General features: G+C 38.4%; 1 protein-coding gene across 5 annotated transcripts in view; it reads left to right on the top strand.

Annotated features, from left to right (window-relative positions):
- RAPGEF2 (Rap guanine nucleotide exchange factor 2) overlaps positions 1-23830 on the top strand; it is a 261346-nt gene that overhangs the window by 103060 nt on the left and 134456 nt on the right. For all 5 annotated transcript variants that reach the window (XM_034959339.3, XM_034959340.3, XM_034959344.3 and 2 more), the window contains exon 4: positions 8731-8814. In XM_034959339.3, the coding sequence (XP_034815230.1) occupies positions 8731-8814 (84 nt within the window). The remainder of the gene's footprint in view (positions 1-8730; positions 8815-23830) is intronic.

The raw sequence follows: 23830 nt of genomic DNA on the forward strand, positions 1-23830 counted from the left end.
AGGTGTTTTTCTATTTTTTGGTCATGGGTGGCTGGCCCTCTGGAGTTCCTTGTGGTCCCCATGTAGTTATTGGAACCTTTGTTAGTCTTCATTTTATTTCACTTTCTTGTTTTATAGGCATGTGATCAATAGCCCTCGATGATGATTCCTGTCTCCTTTTCTCCAGATGCCAACAGCTATGTCTTTTGAATGTGATACTGTGCGGTGTTACATCCTGGATAGTATAAAGTGACCTTTCTAAAATAGCACCAAAATTGGTATTTGATGCTATATGTGGTTCTCAGTTGTGCCGAACCTGTCTTAGATAGCTGTGTCGTGTGCTCAGCTCAGCCACTATTTCTGGACATTTTGCCTATTCTTACTCACAAAGCAATCGCCATCTTTTTGCTTCTCTGTTTTAATGACCTTGTTAATGTTGTCCATGTGAAGCATTCAGAGGAGCTTCCTCACTCCCCTGGGCCGCTTCAGGCTTGGCCATATTGCACTTGCTCTGCTAAAGTGGGAGGAGTCTCTTCTTGTAGCCCATACACCCTCCTTGTTTCATATTTTGTCAGGATCATCTGGGAAAGCACTAACTTCTAGTTCCAGTTTGCTTTGATTTTGCATGGGCACCATTCTTTCTGTTTCTGTTTATTGCTTCTCCACTCCCAAAAACCCCCCAAAACTTAGATGGCCATGTTTGTGGCTGTTGGGAGTCTTGTTTTGAGCCGATGATCTTCTAGGATCAGCATCCTTTGCCCACAGCCACTTCCGCAACGCCTGCCACTCTGTTTTCTTTCAACTCTCTTTTCTCTCCTTGTCAGTCCCTCTTGGCTTTTCTTTCTTCGTTTTTTTGGCGGAGTTTTGCTGTTGTTGCCCAGGCTGGAGTGCAGTGGCATGATCTTGGCCCACTGCAACCTCCGCCTCCTGGGTTCAAGCGATTCTCTTGCCTCAGCCTCCCGAAGAGTTGGGACTACAGGCACCCGCCACCATGCCTGGCTAATTTTTGTATTTTTAGTAGAGACGGGGTTTCACCATGTTGGCCAGGTAGATCTCAAACTCCTGACCTCAGGTGATCCACCTGCCTCTGCCTCCTAAAGTGCTGGGATTACAGGTGTGAGCCACTGTGCCTGGCCTCCATGAGCAACCTTTTTGGCTGACTGGGCCTCACTTAAGTTTTCACATTGTATTAACAGCTGAATGAAGTAGCATTTTCACAGTTATTTTCTTGCCCTCTAATAATTGTCTTTGCTGATTTAATCAGTTTTCTTTGGACTTAGTATTTTTTTGTTCTTTCAGTTCCCTTGTCAACTTCAACTTGATCGCTTGCATTTACTGGCCGCCTCCTTAAATGAGAATGTGGAGCGGCACACACAGCTCTTTCCCATGGAGAGAGTGCCACCTTGTGGATCTCTAGGATATTGCTGAGGAGGCTCTTAGATCCTGGCTCCATTTTTCCATTTACTGGTAAACGGAAGTTCACATCTTTGACTTTCAAGCACTTTAATACCTTACCTGGGTTCCTGTCTATTCAATTCGTTAATTTACTTATTAAGAAAATATTTGAGTGCCAATCAAGCATTATGTAGTGTATATATTGGGGGTACTTAAGAGTTAGAGGAGTTTAAAAACTATTGAGGAGAAACTCCTAATGTGAATAATTCTGACGCTCTGGCACCTGTGTCACGTGAGCATGTACACAGGGCACTGGGAAGCTGGAAGAAAGTGACTCCCTTTCCTTGGAATATACCAAAACACTTCTCAGAGGAGGTGATAGTTAACCTGGAACTAGAAGGATGAGTAATAAATTTACAAGAGAAAATATACTATTTAGAAGCCAGGCTGCAGGTTTGTTCAAAACCTGTGTGGCATAGGTGGAAAAAAAAATGTGTGGCCTGGCCGAACAGGATGAAGTTTGCAGCATAAGGAATGTTGGGGTTGGGAGCAAAAAGCAAAGCTGTAGGTTGGTCCTTTCAGAGACGATCGTAAGAGAGGAAAGGAGATGAGGAAGATGAAGAGAACTAGTATTTTTTGTAACCATCATGCAAGGTACTGCATATATATTGTTTCATTAAATAAAAGGAGCTTTGTGAAGAAGGCATCAATGTCTTCCATTTTGCAGTTGAGGAACTAGAATCTCAGAATCTGACTTCACCAGGATCACGTGGCTAGTGTGGAAGAAGGAATCTGTGCTCCAGAACCTGCGCTCTTTGCACAGCATTTCCTGCTTCCTTCATGGGCTCTGCCAGGGGGTTTGGACCTTCTCCTGTGAAGGACCATGGGGTTCATCAGAAGGATGTCATCTGATCCGATTTACCTGAGCAAATGATCACTGAAATGTTTCCCAGCTTCAACTAGGCATGATGCACAGTTCCTGCCTTGAAAGGAAGTTCATTGTAGTTGTTGGAAGAAGATGCTCAGGAATAAGAAATCGTTACAGAAAAACATAAAACAATGAAATTAGATGGGCTAAGTATTTTAGAGTTTGGAAAACAGTGAGTGAGAAGATTTTCTTAAAGTAGTAGTTTTTGAGCCATCTCTTAAGGTACAGTGGGATGTAGAGGGTAGATGGAGAGAGGTAAACATCTGGAACAGCATGGCAGAGTTGGAATGAACAGAAGGAAAGCAGCCAGTCAGGAGCAGCAGGTTATGTTGAGGGGTAGTAGGAAGGAAGGTGGGAGAGGTGAGAGGGTCAGATCAAGTATTTCCCTCATGCCCATTAGACTTTGTTTAGATAATGCTCAGCGGGGATCATACAGTTCTGATTGCCCCAGAGGCTTTCTATGTGTTTACATTGGAAGGTGAACTGATCATTTTATAATGGTCTGTATTTGGTTTTGTTTGGCCTCGTTAATTTCCTTCCTGTTGATGAAAAACAGAAACAGAAGCCTTTTAGAGTTTCTCGTTATAAACCAGGGCTTTTGTGACTTCCGTTTTGTCCATTGTGGGATGAGATGTATTGAAATGAAATCAGTTGTCCATTGTGGTTCCTAGCTCAAGATCCTGTGGTCAAATTCTGAGATTCTAAGAAGGATTCGGTCTTCTGTAAGCGTGAATTCCCCTGATTAGAGAGACTTGCAAGTACTGCTTTCCTATACGAACCTCTTTAGTCTTCAGATTTCTGTTTTTTGCCCAGTACTGGTAGTGTCAGGTTATTTGGAAATCCTCAGTCAGGGTTCTTTCAGGATTAAGCTTTGGCATTTCAGCAACACTTGAAGGGACTCCTTTGCTCATAATTAAAAAAAAAAAATTATTTGAGGAAAAATTAAAATAGCACTGATTAATACAATGTATGTACCTAGTTGCATGGATATTAATAGAATTGTACTTTTTTTTCTTGCCATTTGTTCCTCTTGGGACTTCATATTGAGACCATTTTTCTGAAAGTTTTTCAGAGTTGGCCAGCCCCATGTGTAAGAAACATCCAGGATATTTGTTTAAAAGTCACTTTGATGGATCTCCTATCTAATGATCAGAAACCGGGGAATTGGGTGGGATAGATGCATTTTGAATTAACATCTTAGGTGATTCATTTGCACATCAGGGCCTGAGAACTACTAGATAGAATAGAATCTCAGTGTTAGTCTTAGATATTTATTATTATTACTACCACTACACTTACTTCTTGTCTTACAATGTGGTTACATCCCAATAAACCCACTATATGTTGAAAACATCCTAAGTCAAAATGCAGTTAACATACGTAGCCTACTGAACATCATTGCTTAGCCTAATGATATGGTTAGGCTCTGTGTCCCCACCCAAATCTCATGTCAAATTGTTGTGCCATTGGGGGAGGGACCTAGTGGGAGGTGATTGGATCATGGGGGCAGATTTCCCCTATGCTGTTCTCATGATGAGTGCTCATGAGATCTGGTGGTTTAAACATGTGTAGCACTTCCCTCTTTGCTCTCTTTTCTGCTCCACCATGGTAAAACATGCTTGCTTCCCCTTCGCCTTCCCCCATGATTGTAAGTTTCCTGAGGTCTCCCCAGTCATGCTTCCTGTACAGCCTGCGGAACTGTGAGCCAGTTAAACCTCTTTTCAAGTTACCCAGTCCCAGGTAGTTCTTTATAGCAGTGTGAGAACCGACACATACACTTAGGCTACTGTAAACACGCTCAGAACACTTACTTTAGCCTACAGTTGGGCAGGATCTTTTTTTTTTTTTTTTTGAGACAGAGTGTCGCCCTGTCACCCAGGCTGGAGTGCAGTGATGCGATCTTGGCCTCGCTGCAAGCTCCGCCTCCCGGGTTCACGCCATTCTCCTGCCTCAGCCTCCCGAGTAGCTGGGACTACTGGCACCGCCACCATGCCCGGCTAATTTTTTTTGCATTTTTAGTAGAGACGGGGTTTCACCGTGTTAGCCAGTATGGTCTCGATCTCCTGACCTCGTGATCCACCCGCCTCGGCCTTCCGAAGTGCTGGGATTACAGGCATGAGCCACCGCGCCCAGCTGCGCAGGCTCTTTTAACACAAAGCCTATTTTATAACAAACTGTTGAGTACCTCATGTAATTTATTGGATATTCTACTGAAAATGAAAAGCAGAATCGTTGTGGTGCTGGAAGTTGAGTGTGTCGTAAAGACAAAAAAGCTTGTCAGACCATTGGAAGTTGGGCACCGTCTGTACTATTATTATTATTGTCAGTCTTCTCTTAACCAGCTTCATTGCCTGGAAGTGAGGTCTCAATTTGCATATCCTTTAAGTACTGAACAATTTGCTGCTGCTACTTCTAAGTACTATTTTCATAATTTCAGTTTCATTTTTCTTAAAAAAACCATAACTTTCCCATTTTTACATACACATGTAAAAACCCTCCAGTGACAGCTAGCTGCACTGTGGAAAGGAAGTGTTTGCAGACCTTGAAGGGAAGCACGTTGTACCCCACACGGAAACTCTGCCTGCCTGAGGCATGATTGTAAGTGAAGAGAGTAAGCGTGGTTAGTTCAGTGCTTTCTAATAAAGTAAGGGGAATTTTCTGTACTAGTAAGACTAAATAAAACATATTTTGATGCTGACACCTCAGCAAGGAATTTTCATAACAGGAACTAAACATGAATTCTATGGGGGATGGATAGGAGGAGAGGAGAGGGGTTTTTCTAGCTTACAACTATTTCCAGAACATCTGTAAAATAAGAGTCACTGTTTTTTGTATTCTTACATTTCTTAACTATGTATTCTTACTTTTAATTAACTTACTTTTCCAAAATCTGAATCCTTAGAAGGGATAACTCAAAGAAATTTTGCTTATCATATGTGGCCTGGCATGTGGTAAATGCTCACTGAATTTAATAAATGTTGAGTGAATGGTCATTCTCTGCAAATGCCTACTAAAGCAAATATAACTCTTGCAAGTTAGCTTTGGATTCTTTGGGGAATGTAGAGAAACAGCCTATCTATCAGATAAACAAAATTGTAATAAGTGGTAGAGATTACCACTTACCTTCACATCCTCAAATCTTTCCCATGGATTTCCTGATATAAAGAGTCAACCCTAAATATAGGCTAATCGATGGGTGATAAGGATGCTAGAGCATTCACTGCCACAGTATTTTACCGACTTTGAACACTGGTTGCCTTTCACTTCAAGTGTGTTTTATTATCAGTGCCAGGAGAGCTGAGTTTGGAAGCCTTGTGCTTAATTTGTCCATATTATTTTTGCCTTCAGAGTTGACAGACATGAAATAATTGAAAAGCCAGCTAATGTTTGTTATTTCTCTCTGTCACAGATAATCTAGATCATGGTGCTATTTATTGTACTTTCTAACATGTTAACTCTATTAGTTGTCACTGAATAATTATTTGCATTTAATGATCACAAACTGTTCATTTAATCCTTGCAGCAGCCTAGTAACTTGCCCCAGGCCACATAGTTAGGAAGTGGCAATCTACCTTAATTTCCTATTTTTCTAGATTTTATTTCCTTGGGCCAACGTTTTTTGTGAGAAATGGAACACTGTAAAAACAGATTTTAAAAAGTTTACAGAGTATTTTTTTTCCCGCTTTCTGTTTTAGTGTTTCACCATTTGTTATTTAAAAATTATTAAACTAGTTTTGGGTCTCGAATAACAGTTTTACTTGGCATAATTCAGAATTTGAGAATAATGCTGTCATATTAATAAAGACAAATAAGTTTTTTTCACAAACCAAACGAATGATTGCTGGTTGCAAGAGCTAATGATTAAAAACTGAGGAGACAAAAATATGAATTACTCTTTGAAGTACTTTGCATTTTCACTTTAGAAATCTTTTTATTTTTATGGTTCTGCATTCAAACTGAACTGTTTGACAGTGCGTTTCCGTTGTTTTCTTGAGGCATTGCTGTTGAGCTAAGTAGTCATGAATTTGGTGAAGAATGGACTTGGGGGGAAAGATGTTCCACTGCTGATTGACTTTGGAAGCAGATAGCACAGTGAAAGTGATTAGGTGATAGTGATTGACATTATTAAGTAATGTAATTATTCAGAGTTGTAAATAGAATTTAGTGTCTTCTAAAAACTTTTTAATGTCACAATGCAGAAACCAAACAAAACAAGGACTTGGCAGAAATTGCTGAAGACTCCCTTGCAATGTGCATATGGTTCATGGGGATCTGAGAGGAGCATAGTATGCAGCGTCTATGATGTACTCTTGAAAGAAATGGGGTGTGCTCTGTGCTTCCTTTCTACTCCTCCCACTGGCTGGAGTGTGGATGTGGTGGATGAGATTTGGACCTGTCACCCTAGAATATGAGATGGAAGCCATGGGTTGAGGACGGCTGAACCACAAAGTAGAAAGAGTGTGGCTTCCCAATATCGTGGAAATATCTTACCAGTCTTGGACTTCCAGTGTTCAGACTATTTTGTGTGTGAGAAAGAAATGAACTTCCTCCTTGGTTATGTTATGCCATTGCTATGTTTAGATTTTTGTTTTAATAGTAGCTGAGTTTATGTCCTAACTAATAAATTTGATGCAATTGACTATGTATGATAAAATAACTTATTCATGGCAGAGAGCACCATAAACCAAGTCCAAGGGTAAGCAGCAAACTGGGAGAAAAGATATTCACAGCTCATGTTTTCAGAAGGCCAATTTTTATAAAGTACCCCTTGGAAAAAAAAAAGAAATCTCACAATTTTTTTTTTTTTGTTTTTGAGACAGAGTCTCTTGCCATGGCACCCAGGCTGGAGTGCAATAGCACAATCTCAGCTCACTACAACCTCCGCCTCCCAGGTTCAAGCGATTCTCCTGCCTCAGCCTCCCAAGTAGGTGGGATTACAGGCGTGAGCCACCACAGTGGCTAATTTTTTTGTATTTTTAGTAGAGACGGGGTTTCACCATGTTGGCCAGGCTGGTCTTGAACTCATGACCTCAGGTGATCCGCCTGCCTGAGCCTCCCAAAGTGCTGAGATTATAGGTGTGAGCCACCACGCCCAGCCAAAACAAACAAACAAACAAAAAAAAACCCTCACAATTAATTGGAGACTTAGAGTAATTAGAGACTTAGTTAAAAGTTATGAAGTGATTTTACAAAAAAAAAAAATAGAAATGACTCATGAACTTAAAAAAGATGGTCTTATAAGAAAAACAAATGAAAAACAAACTGAGATATCATTTTCACCAAGCCGATTGGCAAAACATCCAAAAGCACTAAAGTCACCCTGACTTTGCGAGGCAGCGGCAGCCCATGGCCTTTGCACTCACACTCCTGATCCTCCTTGCCTGTTGCCTGGAATGCTGCTCCCTTCAGGATCCACGTGGCTAACTCACCTCCTTTGCTCAAATGTCTTCTCTATGAGACTTGAATGTAATCTCCATGAGGGCAGGGATCTTTTTGTTGTTGTTCCCTGACATATCCTAAACATCCAGAAAAGCCTTCCACATAAAATTTGTCAATATTTGTTAAATTATAACAAACTATATTAGTAAGGTTGTGAGGAAGTAGGTAGGCATATAAATTGCTAACTACCTGTGGAGGACAGTTTGACAATACCTAACAAGATTACTATGTATGTGCTCCTAGACCCAACAGTTGCCTTTCTTCCAGCTACTACTGTATGTACAAAATTACTATTGCAGTTTTTATTTGTTTTTATATGATTGTATAATATTGAAAACAATGGGAAATGACTATCAGTAGGGGGTTGCTTAAGTCAAATATGGCACATCCATACATGCTTTACAGCAGTAAAAAGAATACTCAAGAAAGCTATCTTTTGATGAAAAGATCTCTAAGAGTTATTGCAAAAGAAAAGAACTGTGTAGAGTGTGCTGTCTTTTCTGTAACAAAGAAGAAAGATGGTGGGAGGGATAAGAATATATGTCCATTATTGTGTGCATATACATAAAGAAATTCTAAAAGAATACCGAAGAAATAGTGGAGAAATGTGAGAACTTGCTAGACAGGGAAAATGATTAGAAATAGTAAGTTTCACTGATAGCTCTGGGTATTTTTTCATTTTATGAAGCAAGTGAAAGTATTTCATGTTCAAAAAAAGTAAAAAAACTTAGAATGGTAGATGCTATAGGTCTAAGGAACATTTGAAACATTTAAATGTACTAATAAATATATTTGGTGTATTTCAGGGATACAAAGTAATTTGTAAAAATGATTTCAGTAGTTGAATAATGGTATTTTTATGAATGTGTTGTATGCTATTCTTTATTATTTTAAAAGTAATATGGGTGCTGCACTTTGTGCTATATGTTTTAATTTTTTGTTGTTGTTGTTATAGGTAACAATCTGATTCTGTTACCTTTTCTTTTCAGCCCCGATGATATTGGGACCTGCTGGTATATCCTTCTTTCTGGTTCCGTGTTCATCAAGGAATCCATGTTTCTTCCAAGAAGCAGGTATTGTATAGACATTCTGTAATAGATTATCCATGAAGCTTGAAATTCTTTTGCAGAATTGAGTTCTAAAATTCTTTTCTCTTCCTGTGTTCTCTTCTGCTGATACAAAGCAAGACAGTACTTTAGGGTGTTGATGCATGAATCTTTAAGAAATAACTTTGTTTTGTATATACTTTTCCAATCTCTTTAACAAAGGGCAAGAACAGAAAACATGCTGGTGACATGTGCATTTATTACATGATCATGTCAGCTGTGTTGAGGGCACATTTGCTCCTAGGGAATAAAATCAGCTCAAGATAGCTTAGATAAAGGGGGACGAACTTAAAGAGTATAGCAGGCAGTCTCATAAACATCTAAAGAGAGGCAAAGAAAGTTCATTAAGACCACATGGGACTAGAAATGGAAAGCCAGGGACTTTCATTGACATTTTTTGCTTCTCAAGACCATATGGCCTTTCGTTTTTGCATTTGTCTGTGGATTGGCTACCTGCTCTCTAAGGCTGTTAATTCCTTTCTCCATGTGTCTTTGGCTTGTATGTGCTGACTACTCATGGCCTTATGTCCCTAATGTTTACATTGTTTTTGACTGCAGTGCTGGTATTGTCTTTAGATTCCTCAGGATACAATCTGACTGGCCTGGGTTGGGGCGGATGTATTCCTCTGTTCCAACCAGCTGTGGCCAGAAAGGGTTAGAGCTCATCTGTTGCATACATGATTGCCTAGATTCAGGTTCCCCAAGGGTGTCAGCTACTGAGTTTCAGTTGTTACGTTTCTATGTACTTTTCGCAAGTAAATAATTTTTACTAAAGGTTTTAAAATTTTAAGTATTTTTATTTTAAATTACTAAATAAATAATTTATTTGAATCGACTAAAGTACAGGGATTGCCCCTTTCTGTCACTTAGCTCTTCTATAAAAATATTGAAATGTCTTGTTGATAAATATTCTGAATGGGTCAGGGTCATATTAAGAATCTATTTGAAAGATGTGAACAAATTTTTATAAAAGGTCAGAGTCTGAAACAAGGAGAGGTAATTTTGCACTGTAGAGAAAGATCAGCCTGGGTGTGGTAGCTGACGCGAGTAGAATGGGCTTTTGGTGGCCAGAATGCTAGTGAAGGAGTGCCAGAGGCACGTTGCATCTAATTAAAAATAATCTCGGGTGCGATCCTCATGCCTCTTTGCCCTTCTACTTCTTTGAGGTCAAATTGGCAAACATAGTCTCTTTGGAAAATGGTCACATGAGGGAGGGACGCTCTATTGCCTGCTTGTTTCTGTAGTAGCAATAGTCTTAGAAATGATGCTAGCATTGGTGGTGGTGGTAGTAGTAATAGAGATGGTAATAATTGTAGTAGTAAAAATAATAGTAATAAAAGAATGACGACAAAATAGCTAAGCTTTTACAGTATTTTCCATTTACCAGGCACCATTTTAAATGTTTTGTATATGTTAAATGATTTCATAACTCTCCTTTGAAGTGGGTACAGTTATTACCTGTATTTTATGAATGGGGAAACGATGGTAATACAGGATGGAGCGTAGTTGTACCTCCTGGAAATCTGCCTAGAAAGCCTAGAGTGACCCTGTGAGCCAGCTTCGATAATTCTAGGAATTCTGTTTTCTGCAGGAATGTCTCCATTGGAATCGTAAAGCTCTTCCACTCCTTCAGACTCAGGACCTACTATTTGGTCCCTTTTTGGAGGTTCTGTCTGACTCTATTTCTGAACTTAAAAGAAGGTGCTGGCAAATGGTATTTAAGCATTGGCATATTTTAAAAATTACATATAATTTAATATAAAAGTAGTAATTACTACATACATTTTCAAAAATAAAGAGAAGAAACATTATCAGCTAAAATCCTGTCATCGAAGATAATCATTCTTTAATAGTATTTTTTTCTCTACACTTAAATGCTTGTATTTAAGATCATGCTTTAAATACAATTTAATGTCTTCCTTATTCTGGTTAAAGAATATATGTATTGCCTTATAATATTAAAAATTCTTCATAAAAAGATTTACTCTTTATAACTTTTAGTGCTTATTTAACATTCAGTTATTTGAACTTTCCACAATTTAGTTAATAATTTTAAGGGATACATTTTATTATAAATAATGCTGTAGCAAATGTAATTTGAAATTTATGTCTTAAAGAGAGCACTGATTGTGACTTTATCATCATCTTAATACAGGGTCTGTTGTACAAACTAAATCCATAAGACTGAAACCCTAGAACAGTGAAGAAGCCAGTAGTGGTCGTCCTTGACTACCAGCCATTATCAAGTAGTCAAGTAACAGCTTGTTCTAATTTCTGGAAAGGGAACTTAATGTTCAGAAGACTGCTTGCTATTCTAGAAAAAAGAGTTCTTGCAGTTCACACTTATTTCTTGAGCACATTGGACTCTACGTCTAATTATTTTAAAAGATGACATAAGTTATTCTTTTTCTGGCTGGATGTCAAGTGCTTGCCAGTTAGTACTTTAATAGGGTGAAATAGGGAATGGCGGTTCCGACGGAATGACAAGCCAGTACTATATATAGGTTATTCCTTCATGTTGCACCTGCTGACAGTTTGCACCGTCCAAGTTGTTTGTTTCCTTTGGGGATGTTGCCTTAGGAATAGGACTGAGATTGTTTTAATGAGAAAGAGTTTAATGGTGTTATGTTGAAGATTGGCGTTAGTGATTCAATATATATTTCTCTTCCCAGAAAATATTGAGGTTCTATATGGATTAGGTATTACTGACAGTCCAGTTTATAAAACAACTAGTTTACAGATTATTCTTTACCCCACGTTTTTATCATGTAAGCCTGGAAATTGGTTATCAGTATATAATAAGTCAACCAAGCATTCTCTTGAAAGTGCCAACTCGTTTTGACGGGTAATTCACCTTGAAAGTACCAAAGTAGCTTGAACAACATTTTTATATTTTTGATGAATTCTTATGAAATTGTTTTGACACATGATTTCATCCGGTGAAAAGGATGATATATATGGCAGAAAATCTGTCATTTGGCTTCCAGATTTAATTAGCCTTATTGAAATCCTCAGTTGACGTTTAAGTCAGCATTTTATGTTTTTGTAATTTTTTTTCTTTTGTTTTTGTTATTTTCCTAGATAGATGAGGGTGGTTTGGGTATGTATTTTCACTTTGGTTGTTTGAACATGAGTATTGTTCCTTGTTAAGATTTGTAGAGCTTATGAATTCCTCTGTGACTGTCAGTGACAGCTTGCTCACTCTTCTCCACTTCAAGCAGTTTCAGTGATTATGAATGTTGTTTTTGTGAGTTTTATTTTTAATCTACTAGAAATTTGTCAAGTTTTGAAACATTGATATTTATACAAGTGCCTGTAATGCCACGTATTTTATGTTGTTACATATATTGTTGCCTTCAGATAGAGCTGAACTCTTATTTGAATTACAGTTTGTATTGAAGCAAGGTACAATTTATAGTTATTGTTTTCTTAAAAGTCTTATTTAAAATGAATTCAGTTTCTTTGTATCAATGGAAGATTGCTATCAAAGGTAATTTAAGAATGGAGTGTGTGGGGTGAGAGAGAATATTTGCCATAGGTGAATATAGAAACAGTGCAAACTGTGATGTGTTTTTTCAGATCTATGAGTGAAGCAATTGTGGACACTCTGTTGTAAGGTTGTGTGCTGCATAACTTTATGAGGTGCTGATTACACCCATAGTCATTGTAGGTTGATTTATTAAAATAATTGACAGGCAGAGGGTAGTAAGAAGAAGTTTTTCCTACATAATATTTTCAAAGGCATCATTTGCAACAGCTGTGGGGCTAGACAGCAGTAGATGAAGATTATCTTATGAGGTTGCAGATTTAGAAATGGTTTTCTAATGTACCTTTGCTTTATGCTATTGTACATAATGGATAGGAAAACATTGACAATTTTCATTGCCCCTAATTACCCTAAATCAGTATATTTAAAAAATTGTAATAGAAATTGTGGAATTTAAAATTTTGTCTAAAATTACCCCATTCTATGAATGATGAAGCTTATTTCCTAATAAAGTCACAATATGATAATGAACCAACATATTATTTTTTGCCTGCTGACTTCCAGAAGGCTAGGAATTTATTAAAGATAGGTTCAGGCTGTATTTCTAAATGTGTATCTAGCTCTTTAGATTATTTGTTAAAGAAGGAGATCGTTTACCTAGGTTTTATGTTAACTCATTGAGTTAGAGTCTTTTTCTACTAATTTATCAGTCATTAAAAAACCTATTTGCAAAAGGAAAAAAAACAGTGTACAATTTTTATTTTGTGAGGAGGGAGTTGTGGAGTCTTACTCTGTTGTCCAGGCTGGAGTGTAGTGGCACGATCTCAGCTCACTGCAGCCTCTGCCTTCCACATTCAAGCAATTATTGTGCCTCGGCCTCCCAAGTAGTTGGTATTACAGGTGCCTACCACCACATCCTGCAAAGTTTTGTAGTTTTAGTGGAGACGAGGTTTCACCTTGTTGGCCAGGCTGCTCTCGAACTCCTGACCTCAAGTGATCCTCCCACCTTGGCCTCCCGAAATGCTGGGATTACAGGTGTGAGCCACTGCCAGTTTTTTGTTGTTGTTGTTTGTTTGGTTTTTAAAGAGACAGGGTCTCAGTCTGTCATCTGGGCTTCAGTGCAGTGGCGCAATCTTAGCTCACTGTGGCCTCAACCTCCTAGGCTTAACCCATCCTGTCTCCTCAGCCTCCCAAGTGACTGGAACTACAGGCACACACCAGCATTCCCTGCTGATCTGAAAAATATTTTGGGGGAAAGATGGGGTTCTTGCTGTGTTGCACAGGCTGGTCTCAAACTCCTGACCTCAAGTGATCCTCCCACCTTGACCTCCCAGAGTTCTGGGATTACAGGCATGAGCCACTGCACCTGGCCTGTGCTAGATATTTAAGACAGGAACCATTATTGTTATACAGAGAAACTCTTTTTATGTTGGTCACAGTCTTAAAAAATCACTGCTATTGAAATGTTTAATCTGATTTTCTTAATAAAATCAATTTTATCATAGAAGTCTCAAAGGAAGGGCCTTTTAATAGAAATAGTCATGTGTACCATATTTAATCATAAACAACATCTTTATTGCTCTGATAGTTTAAAACTTTTTATATCTTTTATGTAGAACATTTGGAGAGGAATCTCTTCACTTTCTTTTATGTGGTGACCAGGTAGGGACTGTAAGATTGAAGGGAAATTAATCCCAGGGTAGCTATTAGTCTAGGAATTTCCAAGATGCCAATAGGAGGATGGTAATTAAGGCTGGAAACCGGAGAGATTAGGACAAAGACTATACAGAGAGTGGAGGCTTCTCATGCATGGACTCTAGGGTCTGAAATACCAGGTTATTTGGGCAGCAGACTTAGTAAGCAAAATAATCTATACTACAAGTGCGTTAAGAAATTTTATCTATCACTGAAAATGTACTGGCAGTGGGAACTGCTGTACTGTGAAGTGCCATGAAAATTGAGGTTTGCTTCAAGGGCCCTTTCCATGCTTATCTATGGATTATCCTGCTCATTTTAAAACATTAATTGAAACTTGCATTGACCACACTCCTACTGTGTGGTCTCTACACTGAGTCCTGGAGTATTCAAAGGAAGCAAGATGATCTACCCCTGCCGTCATGTAACTTAGTATCTGCTTGGGGCGATGAGGCGGTTGCATAGGAAATAGAAAAAATTCCCTGAGTGTCATTGAACAAGTAAGTTGTATGGTGTAAATTGACATGGCAAAGACCATACAGAATGCAAAATCATTTCACAGACGGATATTTTAATGTATGTGGAAGGTCATCAAGGGTGGCTCTTAAGGGGGTATTTTTTGAGTTGGGTTTATAATTTAGATTGTTGGAAAGTGGTCAGAAAGAAAATGTGGACATGATAAAGAACATGAGTGATGGCACAGAGATAGGATTCAGTGAGGACAATTCAAACATAACCAACAGCTTGAGTGAGGGCAAAAGAATGAGATCAATTTATCTAGAATGCAAGTGTAGTTTAGGGAGTGAAATAGTTACAGAAGCATTGGTAATAGTGGCATTGACGAGAGCTCTACTTTACAAAGCTGTATAACTTGGTTGGAAAGCTGGGACTGTTGGTAAATTAGGTCTCAGGTAACATTGGCAGAAGGTTGAAAGAAACGTGCATATCATGTATTTGCACCATGTTGACTGTGTCCATTTACAATTAGTGCTTCTCCTTCATTGATACTAACTGTATCCATAATTTAAAAATTAAAATTGTGCTGTGGTACTCTTAATAATCACATTTTAAATTACAGCTGGCAGTTATAATGAGAATAAGTGGAGAAACAGGACATTTAACTAATCAGTTTGGAGAGGCTGAAATACTATTCTCATTATGATTCACATGACAAACAATGAGCTACTTGAGTTTAAAAATCGCAGGCCTACTTTCTGCTTGCCGGTGCTACGTGATAAGTTAAGTGATTGCTCTGAGAGCTTGCAAGTTTTTTTTTAGTAGTGAAAGGAGGTAAAACAATGGATGAGTGGTTCTATATGTGGCAGAGACTGAAGACAAATTTACTTGTTTGTTTTCAAGTGGGATTATTTATTTTAATTTTGATTTTGATTTTAGATTTAGGGGGTACACGTGCAGGTTTGTTACAAGGGTATATTGCTTGATGCTGAGATTTGGGTTTGATTGAACCCATCACCCAGATAGTGAGCAAAGTATACAATAGGTAGCTTTTCAATTCTTGCCCCCTTCCTTCCTCCTCACTCTTGTAGTCCCCAGTGTTTGTTGTTGCCATGTTTATATCCATGAGTACCTAACGTTTAGCTCCCACTTATAAGTGAGAACATGTGATACTTGGTTTTCTGTTTCTGTGTTGCGGCCTCCAGCTCCATCCATGCTGCTGCATAGGACGTGATTCCATTCTTTTTTAAGGCTAGTAGCATTCCATGGTGTATATGTACCACATTGGCTTTATCCAGTCCACCACAGATGGCACCTGGGTTGATTCCATGTCTTTGCTATTGTGAATAGTGCTGAGATGAATGTGCAAGTGCAGTTTTCTTTTTGGTAGAATGATTTCTTTTCCTTTGGTTATATACCCAGTAATGGAATGGCTGGGTCAAATGGCAGTTCTATTTTTATTTCTTTGAGAAATCTCCAACCTGTTCTCCACAATGTCTGAGCTAATTTACATTCCCACCAATAGTGTATAAGCGTTTGCTTTTCTCCACAGCCTGGCCAGCATCTGTTGTTTTTTGACGTTTTAATATAGCCATTCTGACTGGTGTGAGATGGTATCTCACTGTGGCTTTGATTTGCATTTCTCATAATTATTGATGTTGAGCGTTTTTTCGTATGTTTATTGGCCACTTGTATGTGAAGACAAATTTAAGTGTTTCTTATTTCATGTAAAGAGCTATATAGGATTAGAAAATCGTATTCTTGAAAGAGTACACATTTGTTATAAGTCATGCAATATCTTACTGGAGATGCCTTAAGGAGTATGGCGTTTTAAAAATAACTCACTAGTGAATTATGTTACAGAAGGGTAACTTTATTGGACATTAAACATATCCAAAAGGCATAAAGATAAGTGAGGGATGGAGTTCTGGAAGTTGTATATTCACGTAAGATTTACTTTCAGGTATTGGCAAAAATCACAGCTGGAGTGCAGATTAAGCATGGTAGGAGGGTGGTGATTGGAGAAGGAATGGAGGGGAAAAAGGAAAAACTACAAATCATGTTAAAACTGTCCTCATTGAGTTTTACAAGTAATATACTGGTCTTATATATACCCTTTCCTCCTACCGTGGGAAAATATCACTAACTTGTAATAGGATTAAATGAGGCAATACGTAAGCTTTTTAGACATTTTCTTTATAGAGAACATTATTAGAAGTTGTTGGCCTGGCGCAGTGGCTCGTGCCTGTAATCCCAGCACTTTGGGAGGCTGAGGCAGGCAGATCACCTGAGGTCAAGAGTTCAAGAACAGCCTGGCCAACATGGTGAAACCCCTTCTTTACTAAAAACACAAAAAAATTAGTCGGGCTTGGTGGCACAAGCCTGTAGTCCCAGCTACTCGGGAGGATGAGGCATGAGAATCGCTTGAACCCAGGTGGCAGAGGTTGCAGTGAGCCAAGATCACGCCACTGCACTCCAGCCTGGGCAACAGAGCGAGACTCCATCTAAAAAAAAAAAAGTCGTTTTCTTGAAAACCATAAGACTTTATTTAATTCATATTTGGAATGGCCTAAAGTTAGATGATGGGAGAATTAGTAAGGGCTACTAAGTGTGTAAGAACTGCTTACCTTAGGATTTGTCTTGTGCAACTCATTATCATGTTATTTTTGCAGAAGCAGGTGATTGGGCCCTCTAATTGGCCAGTTAATGAAAGTACTAGGTTAGGCAGGGAGCCATCTGTTTTAACCTAAAAATGTTCAGTTTGATCTATGCATATATGTATAACTGAATCTACAACCGAGTTAAAATATACACATGTGCATAAATATATATTTGTTTGTGTGTATGTGTATCAGTTCATCCTCTAGGACTTGACTCTGTTCCCTAAGACTTCTGCACTTATTTACCCTGCACCTAATCCAGCAACAGGTATAAAAAACTGACATACCCGTATTAGTTTTACAAAGCATTAACCTATGAAGTAATTATTAAGTAGATAGTTTATCAAGAATGGGCAGTATATGTATTGTTCTTTTTAAGATATTAATGTGTAAAACCTAATCACTACAAGGGATAGTGTCCCAACTGTATCCTTTTTTTTTTTTTTTTGAGACGGAGTCTTGCTCTGTTGCTCAGGCTGGAGTGCAGTGGTACGATCTCAGCTCACTGCAAGCCCCGCCTCCCGGGTTCACGCCATTCTCCTGCCTCAGCCTCCCGAGTAGCTGGGACTACAGGCACCCGCCACCATGCCCAGATAATTTTTTGTATTTTTAGTAGAGACGGGGTTTCACGGTGTTAGCCAGGATGATCTTGATCGCCTGACCTCATGATCTGCCTGCCTCAGCCTCCCAAAGTGCTGGGATTACAGGCGTGAGCCACCGTGCCCAGCCATAACTTTATCTTTGAAGAATTGTTTACCAAAAGGATTATTAAAAGTTATGAGCAAAAATGACCAGAACTGATTTCTAAAATCAGACATTACTCCAGGTTATTAGTCATGTCTTTTCAAGAGATTCCTTACCTTAGTGCTTAGTCCGTACTAATGAGCTCTTTTATCCTGACTTCTGTCCTAAACTGCTCACCTGCAATGTTTGATATGCGTATACTTCTATCTTATTTGTCCTACAAATATTATTGATTGCTTCTTATATGCTTGCTTAGAATGTGGTGCTGAACTAAAAGAGATCCTCCTCATGTGCTATCAAAGCCAAGAGATAAAAAGTGTTTTGAGAAGGGTCACTTTGTCTAGTGCTGCAGGGACATTCAATAATGAGAGACATAACCTTTGGATTTAGCAACATGGGAGTCCTATGTGACCTAACAGGACTAGTGTTAGTGGAGTGGTAGAGCTGGTTGAGGAGACAATGGGGAAAGAAGAATTGGTGAAACAGAAAATTTCATCATATCAAAAAATTTCATTGTGAAGTAGAGCAGGGTGGTGGCTAGGACTTGTAAAGTCAAGAGGGGTTTGTTTCTTCAAAGTTAGGAGACACTAGCACGTGTTTGTGTGTTGATGGAAATGATCCAGTTGAGAGAGGTACAAAGGTGATACAGGACAGAGGGGAGGTACTTGCAGAAGTGGATGAAATTCCCACAGTGGGGTGGGATGGGGTGGGGGAGGTGTTTAGCTTTTGAGAGAGCGAAAGCACTTCATGCTCTTTTATAAACTTAGGATAAGAGATGTAGGTCAGTTGGTAGATTTGGGAATTCCGTGATTTCCTGCTGCCAAACATAAATCCACACTCCTTGGCGAGACATACAGGACAGCTCAAAGTGCTTCCAGCTTGTGTTACTTCCAACACGCTCTACAGTTACTGATCACTGTGGTCTGGACATACTTTTGTCTAAGCTGTTCTGTCTGTCTGGGATATCCACCACATTGTTATCACCTTCCCCCTACTCTGTGAATTTCTTTGGGAAGTCTACCCTTGTATTCCTGTCAGGGTTAATCATTCCATATGCATACCAAGCTGTGAGATTTTCAAAGGTGTGGGTGGGCTCTATTATTCATCTTTGCTTCCCCAGTGCCTAGGACACAGCAGGCATTTAATAAATGTTTGCTGAATTCTGTTGGGTCAGAATTATATTTTTAACTTGCCCTTTAAAAAAATCACTTTAAAAAGTTTGACAATATTATGATAACATATTCCCTTTTAGAAATAACGTTTCAGTAACCTACAATTTATTTAATGTCAGGTTGATATAGAGGAGAAAACCAGGGAAAAGAATGAGGTTGCAAGGTAATGGAAGGAGGAGTCTGGGGAAAGCGTATGAGAAATTGATATTGTTCGACCCTTGCAGGGGTGTAGAAGAGGAAAAAAGGCAAATGGTGTTGGCTGGATATTGGTTTTCTTACTGTGTTAGTTGTAATCAGTTTTGGTTGCAAAAACCAATTGCAACAACACAGTAGGACCCAATTTTTCTCTCACAGAAAAGGACCCTGGGAGTGGATGGTTCAGGATGGTTTGGTGGTGGCTGCAAAGGTGAAAGGTTACAGGCTTCCACCCTTCTTCTCTGCTTGTGCTAGCATGTGGCTTGCATTTTCAGGGTCAGTTCGTAGCACAGATGGCTGCCAAACCCCAGCCATCATGTCTTCATTGAAAGCTAGAAGCAGGAGGAAAGGCAATAGAGCAAAGTTACCTTTTCCATTCAAGACAGATTCCTTGAAGTGTCATTTCTATTTGTATCTCATTGTACAGAATGTGGACAATAGTAGTCATGTGGCTACTTCAGGCCACCCAGGATCCTGGGATATGTAGTCTTTTACTCTGCAACGTGATGTGCCCTGCTAAACATAATAATATAAAAACTATCCTTCTAAGGAGAAAGAGGAAAATGGATATTGGGGCAGGGAACCCACGGTCTCTGTTACACCTGCTGTTCAGTTTTCCCCCTCACTCTCAGAGTGCATTAATTGCCTATGCTTACATTCTACATTGGCTTAGCCACGCTCCTGTAGCTCTTATATCATCTGTAATTCCTATTTGTCCTACTGAAAGTTGACTCAAGTCCTGGTATTCCTGTGACATATATAAGGCAAAGGCTTAAAGATCTTAAGGAAGTGCTGGGAGAGAATTCCAAATAAGGCAAAGAAAATGATGAAACAAATATCAACTTGGTTCAACTAGAGTTGATGATATTGAAGGGAAACTTTAGTTACACTAGTTTTAAGTATATTCTACTTTAAATGTAAAATAAGGTAGGTCTCTAAAGAAGTAAAGTGAAATATGTAAATAGTCACAGTGGTATATATTAAAATATTCCCCCTTCGGATATTAGTCATACTTTCTGCTTCAGTATGAAATACCTTCATCCTGGAACACTAACATGATTTTTAGCATCATTTAGAACCCTCTTTCCTCTTGTACTTCATATTCTGATGTGATACCTGATGCACAGAGCAAAGCTGTTCTCTAGAGAGAGAGAGGGTTCAATTGCTGGATCAAGTTGGGAATTTGGTTGCTATAACTACAACATCGCAGATGTGCTGTACATATAAATGCAGGCTTCTGTGGCCTTTGGAACACTGGGATTGGTAGTGTCTTAACACAGTAAGTAGCCGTAAAGAGAAGGACTCATATTTTTTGTGTGTATAGTTGATGGAGTTCCACAGGTCACCTGGTCCTTCAGGTGTTCAGTTAGGGCATTGTTTGTGATCCTTGCTATAAATGAGTGTGTGATGGTTCATCCCAGAAGTCCTGTTTGCAGTGATGTTTATATTTCTCTTGAAGAAATAAATAATACTATATTTCATAAAGATTTTAGAGTCTGATGTTTGTGTCAATGAAGCACAGTATTGTTTTTCTCTGGAAAATGTTTCAGTTGGTTACCCACTGCTAAGTGCTAAGGAACTCATAACTCTTCTCTGTGCCCCGGTTGTTTTTGGAGAAGGGATAGAGGGATGTGTGAGTTACTGTTTCACTTGTATGAATTCAGGGTGTATCTTAAAATAACATAGCAGCTAAATTTGTTTTTGTTTAAGAAAGTGTACTGTCTGTATTGGGGTCGCTAACAGAAAATAACAAGAGTAAGAATATGGTTAAAAGAAGGATTGATATGTGAAGGAAATTATACTCTGGGAAATTGGAATGTCATTATTAAGATAAAAATGTCCAATTAATCATAGTTCAGGGACCCTTTTATTATGAGTTGAATTATATATATATATATTTGAAGACAAGAAAATCATATTTTGAAATGTTGAAGGTGACTTTATTCTGTATTATGTACCCACTTACTTTTTCCCATGTATTGTAAACTGTTTGATAGTACTCATTGAAATAATAAAGTGAAGGAATAGCTTAGATATTTATATTATTGCTTTTTTAAGTGTAAGAATTTAAATGTCATATGGTTTTCAAAAGGATCTGCAGTTATTTTTTATTACCAATTAGTATTTTGAATTGTGAGTCCAAAATATTTAAAATACTGTCTTAGATGTTTCTTACGGCGTTATAGGGGTTACATATTTTTGCTATTAAATAGAAAATAGAATTTCTGCTATCGCGTGTTCATGTATTTAGAGAGCTACACAAACATTAAATCACTGTTTTCTTAGTTATACTTCTATCTACTTTATTGAGTCAGATATTTCAAGATAATCTATCTTAACCTTATCTTTTCTTGATGGCTTACCTTTTCATGTTTTATAACTAGAAATTGCTTAGAATGTAAGTGTAATTTCCTTAAGATAACTTTGCTATTAATTAAACATTTTCAGATAGTTTTAAAAATGAGGGCAATGGTTAAAATTTGTCAAACACATTGTTGTGTTTTATTATTATTTTATGGATCATTAGGGTAAATTTAGAAAACAGTCATTAGGCAGACTTAATTCAGTTTTACACATAGAAAAACCTCAAGTTAAGAAATTCCATTTCATTAGGCTAAATCAGATATATTTTAGGATGAACGTGTATGTACTCCAGCGTATATGTATCAGAGACATATATGTTTCCCTCTCTTCTTGCCATGATGGATATAGTCCAAGATAATAATTTAGTTATTACTCAGAATCGTGAGACCATTTCCGTTTACCTCTTTTCATCTTATCTTGAATTTTAACTTACATAATTTTGGGAACACAACTAAAGAGTTGGCTTTGAATAAGATATTCCAGATTTTATAGCCATTATCCCATTTAAGTGAACTTTTTTTTTTTTTGAGACAGAGTCTCGCTCTGCCACCCAGTCTGGAGTGCAGTGGTGTGATCTTGTCTCACTGCAACCTCCACCTCTTGGGCTCAAGTGATTCTTGTGCCTCGGCCTCCTGAGTAGCTGGAATTACAGTCATGTGCCACGACTCCCGACTAATTTTTGTATTTTTTGTAAAGATGGGGTTTTGCCATGTTGGCCAGGCTGGTCTTGAACTCCTAGCCTGAAGTGGTCTGCCTGCCTTGGCCTCCCAAAGTGCTGGGATTACAGGCATAAACTACCACGCCTGACCCCATGTAAGTGAACTTCTAAAATCCCTTATGTATAGGAAATTTTGTGTTTGAAAGCATCATTGTGGCTGAAACAGATTTTTTTCATTGATTATCTATGTCAGAACATAAAGTAATTTTAGTCTTTCAAATATAGTAGAGAAGAGCCGCTTGATTACCACTCAAGCCCAAGAAGCATGAATTTTAATTTTTCTAAGAACGTGCTTGTGGGACAGTATATAGAAAAGACTTTAGAGTCTTTGTGTTAGGCAATAAAGATGGTTTGAAGATGACATGGGGCAAGACTTTCAAAGTAATTGCCCAAGGTAGAGATTTTCAAACCAGGCAGTTATTAGATTTGCCTGGCTTAGGATGGGCAAAGTACTGAGTCCCACGCCCTAGAGATTTTGGTTTGCCACATCTGAGTTGGACCTTAGACTCTCTTGTTTTAAAAGCATACCAGCAGGTGGTTAATCAGATTCGAACAGAGAGGCTGTAGGTGAATGACTTTAAAATCGATGTGTAACTGTTTTAAAGGTAGAGCAATAGAAGAAGAGAATCCCTGGAAGATCTGGTAAAGTTGAAACCAGAGACAGGAACCTTATCTTTAATGGTCTCTGTGTGCCAAAGCAAAGGGCCTGACTAGTATTTCCATGGAAAAAGAAGTTGATGGAGAATAATTTAAAAGGGCTAATTGGTGGAATTTAGTGACTGAAGGTTCAGACAAGGGAAGAAAAAAAGTAAAAGATGGCTTCAGATCTTTGAATTTGGATGTCTACAGAGCAGTTACTTTGACAGCTATAACCAAATCTGGAGGGAATGAGGTAGGTGGGTATCAGAATTGAAATGAAGATACTTGATTTTAGGCATGTTTAATTAATGCATTAACAAATAGGTGGGAGCTACAGGGGATATAAAGAGATAACCTGGGTCACCTGAGAAAGGTTGTAGATACAGGGTAGGGTAGGTGGAGAGTTGGGTAAATAGAAAGAATACCAAAGGAAAAGAGGAGTACTTATAGCCATGTCAGAAAGTAACAAACAGGGACAGAATTTGAAAACTTTAAAATTTTGCTGTACCGCCCAACCCAGTGCAGAGTTGTCTCATGGTCTATACAATATGTTGTCAATCCTTATATAAAGTGGATGCCAGATTTATAAAATTACTGAATTTTGTAAATGAGGCAGTATTAATCTTTCACAAAACATTAATTTGAAAATGATTGAGTTGCTTTCATATTTTGGCTTCTACGAATATTCACGAATGTCTGTTTGTGTGGGTGTATGCTTTCCTTAATGTCTTGAAAAGGTACCTGGGGTGAAATTGATGGATAGCATGGTAAATGTATGTTTGACTGTATAAGGAACTCCCACACTGTTTTCCACAGTGGCTATAACATTTTTTATTCACACTAGCAGTTTGTG

Source organism: Pan paniscus, chromosome 3, assembly GCF_029289425.2.
Source record: "Pan paniscus chromosome 3, NHGRI_mPanPan1-v2.0_pri, whole genome shotgun sequence".
In the NCBI taxonomy this organism is placed as follows: domain Eukaryota; kingdom Metazoa; phylum Chordata; class Mammalia; order Primates; family Hominidae; genus Pan; species Pan paniscus.